We start from the raw sequence: 14892 nt of genomic DNA on the forward strand, positions 1-14892 counted from the left end.
ACTAAATCACCAATGTATTAAAACCAGTTTTTTTTAAATACATTTATTTATTAACCAATGTTAACACATTAAATGAATCTATATATTGCTAGTCAGAGCAGCTTACAAAATGCCAGAATGCATCATAGAACTGGACAGCCACAATGAATAATTACAATGTGCATAGTGGCTAAGCTCAACATCTTGATATAGCTTTATGATTTGCAGAAATATTTTAATAATGATTCCTAAAACAATCAATTGTAATTTTACCTAAAACTTTTACAAAACCAGGCCACAATCTCTTTTTAATTTTTTTTTTTTAACACACAGTTTTCACGCTGTAGTAACTTGGAAATGTGCAACCGTGTCAACGGAGACAAAAAAGCCAAAGTAACACGAATCTTACGTTCATGCAGCTATCAGTAAATAGTACACACTCTGGAATGGTTTTACACTGAAAGTATTTCCACAATAACTTGCTCTCATAGGGGTGGATCGAAGTTTTAAAACTTGAAAAATGATCAAGAGAAGGTAAGTGTTCTTGGTTACGATGTCTCAACCAGACCACGGCACGTGGCAACACTGACTAATCACACAGTAACAAGGAAGGACGAGATGCGAGCCACTGCACAGTTCGGGTGGCGCTGAAACGGTGCTCGGCAGTTCCTATGAGCCATGGGCACCACTGGGCAGCAGCTTGTCCATTAATTTGTGTCACTGCCATTTGCAGCAGCACCAGGACTGGGTGAGGATTATTTCACAGACGACTTGGTTACATTTTTAACTTTAGAGTGACCCTGACAAACCTAGAGAAAACTTTTTAAAAGGTTTTTCTCCTGATTCTTTCACTTCCATTGTGTGTAATTGCTTTAATAAATATCAAAGGTCTAAATAAATATTTACAAATTATTTCTCTAACCTTAAAAATAACTAAATGATAAATGGGAATTTGACTTGGTCTAAGATCAGTCTTTGAAAAAACATAAATTGTGAGATTTTTCTTTAAAAAAAAAGTAATTTCAGTTTTTCTGGCTGTATTTTATATATCTATGTATAAAAAAAAATCATTGTTCAACTATCGATCCATTCCTATTGGTAATGCTTCTTCATCCAGACATTCCGCAAAATACAGACTTTTTACAAACCACGGCATCTTTAATACAAGAAAATTAACATGCATTATTCTTCATTCTGTGTACAGTGATGGGGTTCATTAGTAGGCAATGACCCATTACCACAAACATAACGGCTTCTGTGAAACTTAAGTGCTTTCTTTCCTTTTAGCATTAACTTATAATATATGAGGTGACACCAGATAATAGGCAATCGATATTTGGGGAGGGAAGGGAAGCAGTAAATAAATTTGTATGCCCCATCTATAATTTCATGTATGGATTAAGGTAGTTTTTGGCTTATTTTTGTTTATTTTGTTACAAGCACTCACGTTAGGATAAAGATGAAATGTGCAAACTTTAAAATTTAAATATTCATTTTCTCTAAGATCCAGCTCAGTAAAAGATTACCCAGTTCCCTGCAATTTTAAACTACGAGATCAAAGCTAATAATTTGTTATAAAAGTTATATATTGAAAAGAAAATGAAAAACACAATTGGGAAATATTTAAGAAAAAATATGCAGGACTAGCACCTGCTGTGTCAACCCTGTTCCCTAAATTCAATCATATACCCACTGGCATAACCAATAGATAATGCCTTTAAACAGTAAATTAAGCTGAACAAAACCAGCTCAACAAGGTTAAGAAATAAATTTCACATCAAGGTAGTATGTTTTATTTCTGAAACAGTCCTGTAGTTCTTAACATTCAGATCTATTTTAAAGGTTTGTTAAACTCACTTGTGTTCACCAGTTGTTTTTTTAAAGATCTGTTGTTTCAAGGTTAAAATCTCTGTAAAACCTAAAAATGTTTTAAAATTTGCTGTAAATGCAACAAATTCTCAATTAAATTTTATTTAAAATAATACCCTCCACTGATGTTACTTTTACCCTTGAAAAATTCCAGAGGGACATTAACAAAAGATTTAAACTACTGTGCAAAATCTCTTCACGAAAAGTGTTTAAAGGCTGGTGCAAATGGGAAGCAAATTCTAAACAAGTTTGGCTTCTTGGAAACAAAAACCGTTGTGTCTGAGAAGAGCAGTCGTCGGTGACTCTCCAGCAAGAACCGTCTTCATCTTTTCCGGCGGCAGGTGCGCTTGTGCTCGGCGTGCCAGTGCTCCTGCTGGCACTTGATGGAGCAGTAGGATGTGTTCCAGCAGCAGTGGTACATGGCCTCCTCCTCACAGTTGTAGCACTAGAGGAGAAATCATGACCAGAGTTTAAACTTGAGGTTCAATACACAGGAAACTGGTTAATATTATAGACTTTTGAAGTTGTGATTTTAAAGATCTATTTGGCTCAACCTTAAACTAACATCATTGCCAAGAATATCAGAATATGTTTTATGTACTGATCAGAATGGCAGGAAACAATGACTGTTATTAACAAATTCAAGCTTACCTGGCACAACAACTTCTCTTTACTGGGTCATTACCATCAGCACACAAACATTTATATTTCCTTACAAAGGTCTTGAGAGGACTCTGAGCAGATGAAAGAACAAGAATCTGTCTCCCCACCTGGACAACAACTGCACTGGCAGAATCTGTCGGAAGTTGACTATTGTGGAACTCTGGAGTTTATTGAAGGCTTACAACTTCCAGGGGAAGATTTGGACGCAAGTTGTGGTTAATTTTGACCCAATTTCAGCTCCTAGCAGAGTAGCAGCTACCCACCATGACGCAGGCAGCTGTGTAGGTGTTCCTGGAGCAGCTTGTGCGAGCCAGGGTGGATAAAAATGGCCTGTCCTTCAAACAGCAGAGATCTATGCTGACTGCTACTTCTGACCATAGAGGTACAGACAGAGGGGAGGTCGATGATGTTTCTCTCATTGTCACAAGCCCCCTCTCTCCAACTGAAGTAACTCCCAGTTAAGTTAAAGGCACAGTACCCTTTAATTTCCCCTTTTGGGCAGCCAGAAATTAAAGATTAGGACATTCAAAACCAACTGCATAGACAGTGAATATTAATGATGTGCATGCCCTAAGAGAGGCTCAGAAAAGATATTTAGTTTACACATCAGGCTGATTCTTGGCACAGCCAACAACAGACCCTGAAAAGAGGGAGAAAAAGAATTATAGAGTTACCATATTATTAGATTCAAATGCCCAGTGTTCAATAAGAATTACAAGGCGTACAAAGGAACAGAAATGTATGACCATTCAAAGGAAAAAAATCAACAGAAACTGTCCATAAAAAGGGCCTAATGGCAGATATACTAGTCAAATACTTTATTAAAGATGCTCACAGAACTAAAGGAACATGTGGAGAAAGTCAAGATGTGTGAACAAAATGGAACTATCAATTAAAAAAAAAATCTGGAGCTGAAAAGTCTATGAACTGAGTGGAAAAATTCACTAGAGAAATTCAAAAGCAGATCTGAGCAGGCACAAGACAGGACAATGGAAGTTAAAAAGTATAAGGAAGGCCCAGCTAGAGTGGCTCAGATGGTTGAACGTCATCTGTGCACGGAAAGGTTTGATTCCTGGTCAGGGTACATACCTGGGTTGCGCATTTGATTCCTAATTGGTGAGTGTAGGGAAGGTAACTAATCCATGTTTCCCTCTCTCCTGCTCCCTCTTTCTAAATATGTCCTTGGCTGAGGATTAAACACAATAAAATTAAGTAATGAAAAAAAAGTCTAAGGAAGCCCAGTGGTTGAGCATCAACCCAAGAACCAGGAGGTCCCCAGTTGGAATTCCCAATCAGGGCACATGCTTGGGTTGTGGGTTCAATCCCCAGTATGGGGGCATGCAGAAGGCAGCCAATTGAAGTCTTGCACTGTCATCAATGTTTCTATCTATCTATGCTTCTGCCTTCTAAAATAAAAATAATTTACAAATAAGTATAAGGAAAAGATTGAAGAAAATCAAATAGAGCCTATGGGATCCGTGGGGTACTAAGATACGCATTTTTGGGTTCCCAGAAGAAGAAAGAGAAAAGGGCAGGGAGAATATTTGAGGAAATAATGGCTGAGAGCTTCCCAATGTAAGATATTAACATAAACATTCAAAAAACTCAATGAACTCCAAGAGACCCACATCAATACACATTATAACAACACTTTCAAAGGCCAAAGTTAAAAGAGAATCATGAATTGCCCTAGCCAGGTGGCTCGGTTGGAGAGTCATTCTGATAAGCTAAGGTTATGGGTTCAATCCCCGGTCAGGGCACCTACAAGAGTCAACCAATGAATGCATAAATAAGTGAAGCAACAAATCAATGTTTCTCTCTTTCTAAAATCAATAAATAAAAATTAAAAAGCATCATGAAAGCAGCTAGAGAAGAAAACGGGCACATGTAAAGGATCATCAATATAATCAGATTTCTCACTAGGGACTTTGGAGGCCATAAGATAGTGGACTGATATAATCAGGGTGCTAAAAGATAAAACTGTAAACAGAGAATCATATATTCAGCAAAATTGTCCTTCAAAGTTAAAGAAATTTTTAAATTCCCAGATAGACAAAAGCTGAGGGAGTTCCAAAGATCTTGGTGAGGGTTAATCCTGGACAAGTGTAAAAGCTAGTGCTATTGCAACAATGGCTTGTAACTGTACATTTTGTTTTCTAGATGATTAAAAGACTAATACATTTTTAAAAGTATTACTGTACATTTTGTTTGTAACTCCAAATCTTGTTTTCTACATAATTAAGGAGATTAATGCAGTTAAAAGAGCTATGTTTTGGGGACACAATGTACAGAGATGTAATTCTGTGACATTAACAACCCGAAGGGTGGAAACAGAGCTATATAGGAGCATTTTTTATGTGTGATTGAAGTGAAGCTGAATAAATTCATATTACAGAGTTATAACTTTAGGATGTTATGTGTAATCCCCATAGTAATGCAACCACAAAGAGCTATAGAATATACACAAAGGAAAGAAATTTAAACATTTCACTGCAAAAAAAAAAAAAATCAACAAAAGACAGGAAATCAGGGATAAAAAGGTATAGGGTGTATTGAAAATAAACACAATTGACAGACATTCCCCTATCAGTAATCACTTTGAGTTACATGGATTCAACTCTCTAATCAAAAGGCACAGATTGGCAGAATGGATAAAAACACAGGATCCAGCTATATGCCATCTAAAGGAGACTCACTTGAGACAGAAAGACACAAACAGGCTGAAAAAGAAAGGAGGGGAAAAAAAATGTTCCATGCAAATAGTAATCAAGAGAGCAGGTGGCTATACTAATAGCAAGCAAAATAGACTTTAAATATTTAAAAAGCTTACAAAAGAGATAGACACTATATAATTGTATTTTTTTGCTGTATTGAGTCTATTATTAATATAAACTTTTATGTACCTAATCAAAGACCATCAAGATATATGAAGCAAAAACTGACAGAACTGAAGGGAGAAACAGACAGTTCTGCCATAATAAATAGCTGAGACTTCAACACCCCCCTCACAATAATGGATAAAACAACCGGACAGAAAATAAGGAGATAAGGGGACTGAACACAATAAACCAGGTCTAAAAGACTTTTACAGAAGTATCCCCAGCTAGAGCCCACATTCTTCTCAAGTGCACGTAGGACATTTTCCAGGATAGACCATACGTCCTCTTACCAATTAAGTCTCATATCATACAAAGTATCTTCTCAGACCACAATAGATCAAGTAAGCAATCAAAAACAAAACTTGAAAAGTCACAAAACTGTGCAAATTAAATATACATTTTTAAACAACTAATGTATCAAAGAAGACATCACAAGGGAAATTAGAAAACACAATATACCAAAATTTAAGAGACGCAGCAAGACAATGCTCAGAAGGAAATTATTAGTTGCAAATACCTACCTTACAAAAAGATCGCAAATCAATAACCTAAAAGTCCACTTTAAGGAACTGGGAAAAACAAACTAAACCCAAAGCTAGCAAAAGGAAGGAAATAAAGATTAGAGCAGATCTAAATGGGAATAGAAAAACAGAGAAAAAAAATCAAACTGAAAGTTGGTTCTTCAAAAAGGTCAATAAAATTAACAAACCTATAGCTAGATGGACTAATAAAAAAGAGGACTCAAATTAATAAAATCAGAAATAGAAGTGGGGAGCTTACTGATTCCATAGAAATAAAAAAAATGTTAACAATAATCCAATTATACAAACCAATTGGATAACCTAGATAAAATACACAAATTCCTAGAAACAAAACCTACCAAGACTAAATCACAAGCAGAAAATCTGAGGAGACCCATAACTAGTAAGGGGCTTGAATTATTAATAAAAAAAAATCTCCCAATACAAAAGAACTCTGTACCTGATGTCTTCTAATTCACCAAATTCTTAGTTGGAGAAGAATACCAATTCTTCTCAAATTTTAATCATGGATGGTTGAAATAAAAATCAATTAATGTAATATACCACATCAACATAATGAAGGGAAAAAACAGCAAATAATCATTTCAATTGATGATCAAAAGAAAAAGCATCTGACAAAATTCAACATCTTTCCTGAAAAAAACACTCAACAAAACAGGAACAGAAGGAAACTACCTCCACATAAAAGCCACATATGAAAAACCCACTGCAAACATCATCCTCAATGGTAAAAGTTTTTCCTTTAGAACAGGAACAAGACAACGAGGCCTGCTTTTCACTTCTGTTCAATAGAGTACTGAACATTCTAGCCAGAGCAATTCAGCAAATAAGACATAAAATCCATACAAATTTAAAAGGAAAAAGTACAGTTATATGTTTACATATGATATGATCTAGGATGTAGAAAACGCCAAAGATTTCAGAATGAAGTATCAGATCTAATAAATGAATTCAGCAAAGTAGCAGGATACTAAGTCAATTTACTAAAGTCAGTTATATTTCTATTCACAAACAATAAATAACCTAATAAGGAAACTAGAGGCCCAGTGCACGAATTCATGCATGGGTGGGGTCTGGCCAGCCCGCCCTGATGGGGGCCAATTGGGGCTGGGCCAGTGGGGGGAAGGGCCGTGGGACTTTGGCTGGCCACCCCTGCCACGATCAGGGACAGGGCTGGCTGGGGGAGGGGCTTTGGGAGGTTGGGGCGGTGATCAGGGCTCAGATCAGGCCGGTTGTCCACCGCAGTGTGTGTCATAACAACCCATCGTTCTGGTCGTTCCAGTCATTTGACTTTTATATACATAGATAATGAAAATTGCTCAAAGACTTGGAAATTAACAAGGAGGTGAAAGATTTGGACAATGAAAACTAAAAAAATATTGCTGACATTAAAGAAGACATAAATAAATGGAAACACAAAGACTTAACATTATTAAGATGTCAATACTATTGAGAGTAATCTATGTATTCAATGCCAATTCCTATCAAAATCCCAAAGACATTTTTTAAAAATGTATTTTAATTGATTTCAGAGAAGAAGGGAGGGGGAGAGATAGAAACATCAATGATGAGAATCATTGATAAGCTGCCTCCTGCACATCCCACACTGGGGATTGAGTCCTCAACCCAGGCATATGCCCTGACCAGGAATTGAACTGCCACCTCCTGATTCATAGGTCAATGCTCAGCCACTGAGTCATGTCAGCCGGGCACAATGACATTTTTAGTAGAAATAGAAACGCCCATTCTAATTTTCATGTGGAATCTCAAGGGACCTTGAGAAGCCAAAACAATCATGAAAAAAAAATAATAATAATCTGGAGGACTACCACTTCCTAATTTCAATACTTATTACAAAGTTACACTAATCAAAACTATGTGGTATTGGCATAAAGATAGACACAGACCAGTGGAAATAGCCCAGAAATAAACCCTTACATTTTTGATCAAATGATTTTTGATGAGGGTGCCAAGACCATTTAATGGGGATAAGTCTTTTAACAAATGGTGCTGGAAAGAAACTGAATCTTTATCTAACATAAAAAAAAATTTAACTTGTAATGTATCAAGAACGTAAATATAAGACCTAAGACAACAAAAAGAATAAAACATAGAAGCTTCACAACCCCAGATTTAGCAATGATTTCTTGGATATGACACCAAAGGCACAGATAAACAAAGAGAAAATAGACAATTTGGATTTCATGAAAATGACCCACAGACTGGAAGAAAATATCTGTGAATCATGTATCTGATAAGAAATTAATAGAATATTTAGAGAGCTCCTGAAACTCAACAACTAAAACCTCAATTCAGAAATGGGCAAGGGACTTGAATAGACATTTATAAAAAAAGATACAGGAATGTCAATAAGTACATGAAAAGATGCTCAACGTAACTAATCATCAGGGAAATGCAAAGCAAAACTACAATGAGATACCACTTTCTAACCATTTGGATGGCTAGCATCAAAGGGGAAAAAAAATGTTGGTGATGTAAAATGGTGCAGCTCCTGTGGAAACAGTATGGAGTTGCCTCAAAAAATTAAAGACAGAATTACTATATGATCCAACAATCACACCCAAAAGAATTAAAAGCAGTGTCTCAAAGAGAGAGGTATATACCCATGTTTATAGCAGCATTGTTCACAATAGTGAACATCAACATGTGAATAAATAAGCTGAATATGGTATATACACATAAATGAAATATTTTTCAGCTTAAAAAAAAGGAAAATTCTGCAATATGCTACAACATGGATGAACCTTAAGGACATTACATGAAAAAGGACAAATATCATATGATTGCCCTTTACCACTGAATATGCTATTATTATCAAGGTTATTTATGACCCAAAACTAGTGGTCAGTTCTCAGCCCTCATCTTATTTGGCACTGTTGGGAGATATTTTGATCGTCACAACTTTGGGGGACAGAGAGGAGGAGGAGTTACTGGCATCCAATGGGTACAGGTAGTTAAACATCCTGTAATATACAGGATAGCTCTCTTCCATGAATTTTTGGTCCAAATGTTAATAGTACTGAGGTTGAAAATCTGGTCTAACCAAAGGGAAGGAAGGAATCTATGTAATTAAGACTGTTTGGACCTGGGAGAAGAAAATGGTGCAAGAGTAAAAATTAAGATTTCAAGCTGAGATGATAAAAAAAATGGTGGTATCATTAATAGATACCCATAAGGAGGATGAACAGGTAATGGCAAGGAAGATGAGACTGGGTTTGGAAATAGATACTTGAAAATACATCCATATAGATATGTAAGTTCTATGAAAAGACAGCTGGACAGATATACAGACTGATAGACCTACAGATATATAGATTTGACAGTTGATAGTAAGAGTCTTAGGGCAGGACCCAGGGAGAATAGCCTACTATTAGAAAAATATGGACAGCTGTTTTAATTTTTGGAAATAGTTGTAATGAGTCAGATCTGTGTTTTAATCTTGGGCCTGGTGTTAATTAGTCATGTGAGTTTGGAACCAAGTTTATTTAACTTCTATCTTAGTTTCCCAATCTTTTTTTTTTTAATATATATTTTATTGATTTTTTACAGAGAGGAAGGGAGAGGGATAGAGAGTTAGAAACATCGATGAGAGAGAAACATCGATCAGCTGCCTCCTGCACACCCCCCACTGGGGACGTGCCCACAACCAAGGTACATGCCCTTGACCGGAATCGAACCTGGGACCTTTCAGTCCGCAGGCTGACGCTCTATCCACTGAGCCAAACCGGTTTTGGCAGTTTCCCAATCTTTAAATAATATTTTAAGCAGCACCATCCTTTCTCCTAAGTACCCTATTACCTTATTTATGCACTCATTTTATATCTTTCCCTTTCTTTGTGGATATATTGACATCTCTTTCTTATATCTCATTTTAACATCCATTTTTTGGCATCTGACATACCTACATTCTGTCCTACAACACTGTAGTCTTTCTTACAATAATGTAAGATTTAATTAAAATACAGTAACAATTCTAAATATTTTACCAGTCTACTTGAAATGACATGAGCTGAAGCAGCTTAGAAGGTGAGTTCCAGCTCTACCAACCAAGTTTTTACTGTTCAAGCTCATAAGCCTCAAATTCCTCACCTATAAAAATGGGTATAAGTCAAAGCAATATGGTATTGGCATAAAAACAGACACATAGATCAGTGGAACAGATTGAGAGTCCAGAAATAAACCCATACACAGATGATCAACTAACTTAACACTAATAAACCAAGAATATAGCTTCTTCAATAAATAGTATCAGGGGACTGGGCAGCCACATGAAAAAAACACACGCCAAAAAATAAACCACTATCTTATACCATATACAAAAATCAACTCAAAATAGATTAAAGACTAAAATAAAATGTAAGACCTGAAACCATAAACTTCCTACAAGGAAATAGGAGTAAGAGCTCCTAGTTATCAGTCTTGATGATCTTAAAAAAAAATTTATTTCACACCAAAGCAAAGGAAACAAAAATAAACAAGTTGGGCATATTAAACTAAAAACCTTCTGTACAGTGAACAAAACCATCAACAAAATGAAAAGGTAACCTGTGGAATGGAAAAAATATTTGCAAATCATGTATCTGATAAAGGGTTAATATCCAAAATAAATAAAGAAACCATACAACTCAACAGAAAACAAATAAACAATCCAATTAAAGCATGGGGAAAGGACTTGAATAAACATTTCTCCAAAGACATACTGATGGCCAACAGGTCCATGAAAATGTGCTCCACATCTCTAATAATCAGAGAAATCCTACTCAAAACAACGAGATTATCACTTTACAATTTTTAGAAGGGCCAGTACCAAAAAGAGATTAAGTGCTGGTAAGAATGTGGAAAAAAGGGAACACTTGGTGCACTGTTGGTAGGAATGTAAAACAGTGCAGCCATTTTGGAAAACAGTATGGAATATTTAAAAACTAGAGGCCCAGTGCACAAATTCGTGTACGGGTGGGGCCTGTCTGGGGTCAGGCCTCTCGGGAGGAGGAGACAACGGTAGATTGGCCAGCTGGGCTGGCCTGCCCCGATCAGGGCCTGGTCAGGGCCGGGCCAGCTGGAGGGAGGGGCCATGGGACATTGGCTGGTTGGTCCCGCCTCCGATTAGGGTGGAGGGGCCAATTGGGGGTGGGGCCAGCCATGGGGAGGGGCTGTGGGCTGGATGGCCCCGCCCCTGAATGGGGTCAGGGGGACCAAGCGGAGGGGGGGGTCAGTGGCCGGGGGAGGTTGGCTGGCCAGCCCCACCCGATTGGTGTGTGTGTGTGGGGGGGGTGCCGATCGGGGTGGACCTGGCTGGAGGGGCTGTGGGCTGATTGGGGTGGTGGGAACTGATCAAGGATGGGGCTGACCGTGGGGAGGGCTGTGGGCCAATCAGGGTGGGGTGGGGCCAGCCGGGGGCAGAGACTGTGGGAGGTTGGCCAGCCAGCCCCACCCCCTGATCGGGCAGGTTCGCTGGCCGCAGTGGGCGTCATAGCAATCAGTCGTTATGGCATTCTGGTCACTGGCTTTTTATATATATAGAAAGAACTGCCATATGGATCCAGAATCCCATTGTGGGTATTTATCCAAAGGGGCAGGGGGTGGGGGGGGAGGAATCTGGACCAATATCTTATACTGGTATAGTGTTCACTGTGGCATATTCACTATAGACAACATTTTGACAAAACTTGAAAGTGTCTGTCAATGGATGAATGAATAGAGGATGATACACACATCCCCACACACACCTACACACACACACACAATGGAATATTATTCAAAGAAAGAAGGAATTCCTGCCATTTGTGACAACATGGATGGAGCTAGAGAACAGTGTTATGCTAAGTAAAACAAATCAGAGAAAGACAAATATGCATGGTATCTATCACTTATATATGGAATCAAATGAATAGGTATAATAGGACCAAATTCACAAATATAAGTGCTATAAAAGGCAGTATTATAATTCTTTATTACAGCCTCCTCTTCCCATTTCCTTGATTGTTTGGTAAACTTACGGGGATTTCTTTTCTCTTAAATCTGTGTCTACTTTCTGGCTTTCTCTTGTCTTTGCATGAAGGTAGAATTACAGACATGGTGTAAGGGTATTGTCCTTGAGCACACCTTAATTTCCATATAGTGACATTATTCCATTATTCATCTCTTTTTCCTACCAACTTATTTACAAAGACTTTATTATATGCTAACTTTCCCTTTTCTTGCCCAATTTTTGTAATAATTTTTATGTTTACTTCCCTCATAAAACATTTACTTTACATGTATTTAAAGACTCTTTTCAGAACATAGTCTGGATCAAATGAAGAATCACTAAACTTCCTACAATAATTCATTAAAATTAAAACGAAGTTACAAATGTTTGGGAAAAAAAAATCCCCCTCTCCACGCCTCCCCCTACAATTACCTGAGATCTGTGGAGAATGTGTGTGCTCGGAAGTTTCTAATATAAGTGGGAGACAAGAGTCACAAACAGGATACAATGAAAAATGAACTATTTCTCAGATTCTAACTGGAGTTAGAGACCAGTGAGATGTTACCATCATAAAGTAAAAGTAATCAATTTCTTTAATATAACCTAATATATAAATGTTAAGTGCTAAATTCTGAAAATCCTTTATTTGCTATTGTGATAATTACATTTCTAATTTCACAATTTAGGTATTACCTATCAGGAGTTAACAGGCAAAAGTCAGGGCCAGCCAATTTATCCCAATAAAATACTTGCACACATGGGAAGGTTATATAAATTAATTGTACTAAATATATTATATCATAATCTCAATTTAGCAAAATAATCCTAAACAAAACTGTGGGGTCTGGAGTTGAGAAATTAAAGGACTTTAAGTAAAATTTAAAAATTAATTAGCCCTGGTCAGGTGTCTCAGCTGGTTGAAGCAACATTGCATACACCAAAAGGTGGTAGGTTCTATTCCTGGTCAGGACACATACCTAGGTTGTGGGTTTGATCCCTGCTCGGGGTGGAAATGGGAGGCAATCAATCGATGTTTCTCTCTCTTTCTTTCTAAAAAATCATTTAAAAAACAACAACATATCCTTGGGTGAGGATTAGAAAATTAAAGCTGACAATTTCACGGATAATATTTGCATATGCTACATATATCATTCTGAATTGATTTTCATCATACCTGTGGTATATTTTCAATAATCAGATGCTTAAAAAATATATTTGTATTTACCCACTGCTTCTTCTTGGTCTGAGAAATTAGTTGTTTGTGCTGTGTTGCTAGCTTCTTGATTTCCTCTACAAACTCTTCTTTACACTTTTCCTTTACTTGTTTACATTTTCTGTCCATCTCACCCTGCATATTGGCAACAGCCTTATTTACAGCTTGTCTTTTTTCTTCTTCCATTTCAGAACGCAGCTGAAATGAAAAACAAGTTAACCCACAATATGTCAGGTCATAATTTACAAAGGCCTTAATACATAGTTTCTACTTAAATGATGTACCTCTTCCCTTTATTTCACGCAGAGCTGTGAATATTTAGGTGAGAAATATTTAGGTATTGTTGATTGAAATAGCATAAAAGATATTTTATTATATTCCTACTAGTGGCCCAGTGCACGAAATTTGTGCAACATTAAAAGGGGATTAATTAGAGGAAATAATTTAATGTTGCTATTTGCCCTTTCTCTATAATAGAAGTGTCAGAGATGAAAGAAAATTAGTAAAATGTATATGAAAACCTTCCTCCTGTCAGAGTCTGGGGCACACCACAGGACCCAGAGTCAAGTCCCTGCCCACCCACATGCGCCTCAAAATCACATGAGATCCAGACCCGGTCGGCCCCCCCACATTGGGCTAGATCCAGACCCGGCCAGTCCCATCCTTGTCAAGCCCTGCCGGGCCGGGGGCGTAGCCTCAGGTCCCTGGGCCCAGCGCCAGGACAGGGGGCGTGGCCTGAGGTCCCCCAGCCCAGACCAGAGCAGGGGCCGTGCCTTGAGATCCCCTGTCAAGCCCCTCTGGGTGGGGGGCATGGCCTGAAGTCCCCCATCAAGCCCTGCCAGGCAGGGGGGCACAGCCACAGGTCCCCCATCAAGCTCCACCCGCAGGGGGGCACAGCCTTAGTTCCCCCAACCCAGCACTGGGGGTGCACCTTGAGGTCCCCTGTCAAGCCCCGCTGGGTGGTGGGCATGGCCTGAGGTCCCCCATCAAGCCCTGCCAGACGGGGGGTGCAGTCTGAGGTCCCCCGGCCTGGTGCTGGGTTGGGGGACGCGGCCTGAAGTCCCGTCAAGCCCCGCCTGGTGGGGGGTGCGGCCTCTGGTCCCCTGGCCTGGCGCCAGGGCAGGGATCGTGGCATGAGGGCCCCTGTCAAGCCCTGCCAGGTGGGGGATGAAGCCTGAGGTCCCCTGTCAAGCCCCACGGAGGCAGGGGAGGGCATAGCCTCAGGTCCCTGCTGTAAGGCTCCTTATGGGAACTTGCTTGGCCTCAGCTGTGAGTGTAGCCATCTTTGTGACGGAGTGATGGTCAATTAGCATATTCTCTCTTTATTAGATAGGATTTTTAGTATTATTTTTAGTTTTAAAAAGCAGCTGTCTGGCTGAGACATGAGTGAAAGAAGCTAAACTGCTACAGGGAAAGACTCACTATGCCCAGGAGTAAGAGGACAAGACACACTGTGTGGGCTCCTTACCTTTTCTAGAGCTTCTCGTACAACTCTTTCAGTTTCTCGCTTGTGATCAGACTTCATTCGGTCTTTAAAGTCATTGAAAATTTTGGTGTATTTGTCGTGGCACATGCTCTGACACACTCCATCACTGGTGGTCTGGGTGCTTCGATGCAGCATTCTTGGTGAAGAGGCACTTAACTTCTTGGTCTGAGTTGACACTGAAACTTTTTCGATTGGCTGAGGCAATGTGGGGATTTCCTGGCTGGAACTGACTGCTTCAGTTTCAGGCTCTGGTTCCTAAAGGGTAAGGAAAG

At 38.7% G+C, this 14892-nt stretch overlaps 1 protein-coding gene across 32 annotated transcripts in view; it reads right to left on the reverse strand.

Moving 5' to 3' along the window:
- Positions 1–19: 19 nt before the first annotated feature.
- Positions 20–14892, reverse strand: part of ZMYND11 (zinc finger MYND-type containing 11) — a 138855-nt gene continuing 123982 nt past the window's right edge. For 26 of the 32 annotated variants that reach the window (XM_080647198.1, XM_080647210.1, XM_080647207.1 and 23 more), the window contains 3 exons: positions 14603–14875; positions 13147–13332; positions 21–2293 (listed from right to left, as the gene is read on the reverse strand). In XM_080647198.1, the coding sequence (XP_080503324.1) occupies positions 2171–2293; positions 13147–13332; positions 14603–14875 (582 nt within the window). In that variant the 3' untranslated portion in view covers positions 21–2170. Of the gene's footprint in view, positions 2294–13146; positions 13333–14602; positions 14876–14892 lie in introns of all 32 variants that reach the window. The other 6 variants (XM_080647202.1, XM_080647214.1, XM_080647196.1 and 3 more) reach the window with 2 other exon arrangements.

The sequence above is a fragment of the Plecotus auritus genome (genome assembly GCF_963455305.1).
Source record: "Plecotus auritus genome assembly, chromosome: 1".
Lineage (NCBI taxonomy): Eukaryota > Metazoa > Chordata > Mammalia > Chiroptera > Vespertilionidae > Plecotus > Plecotus auritus.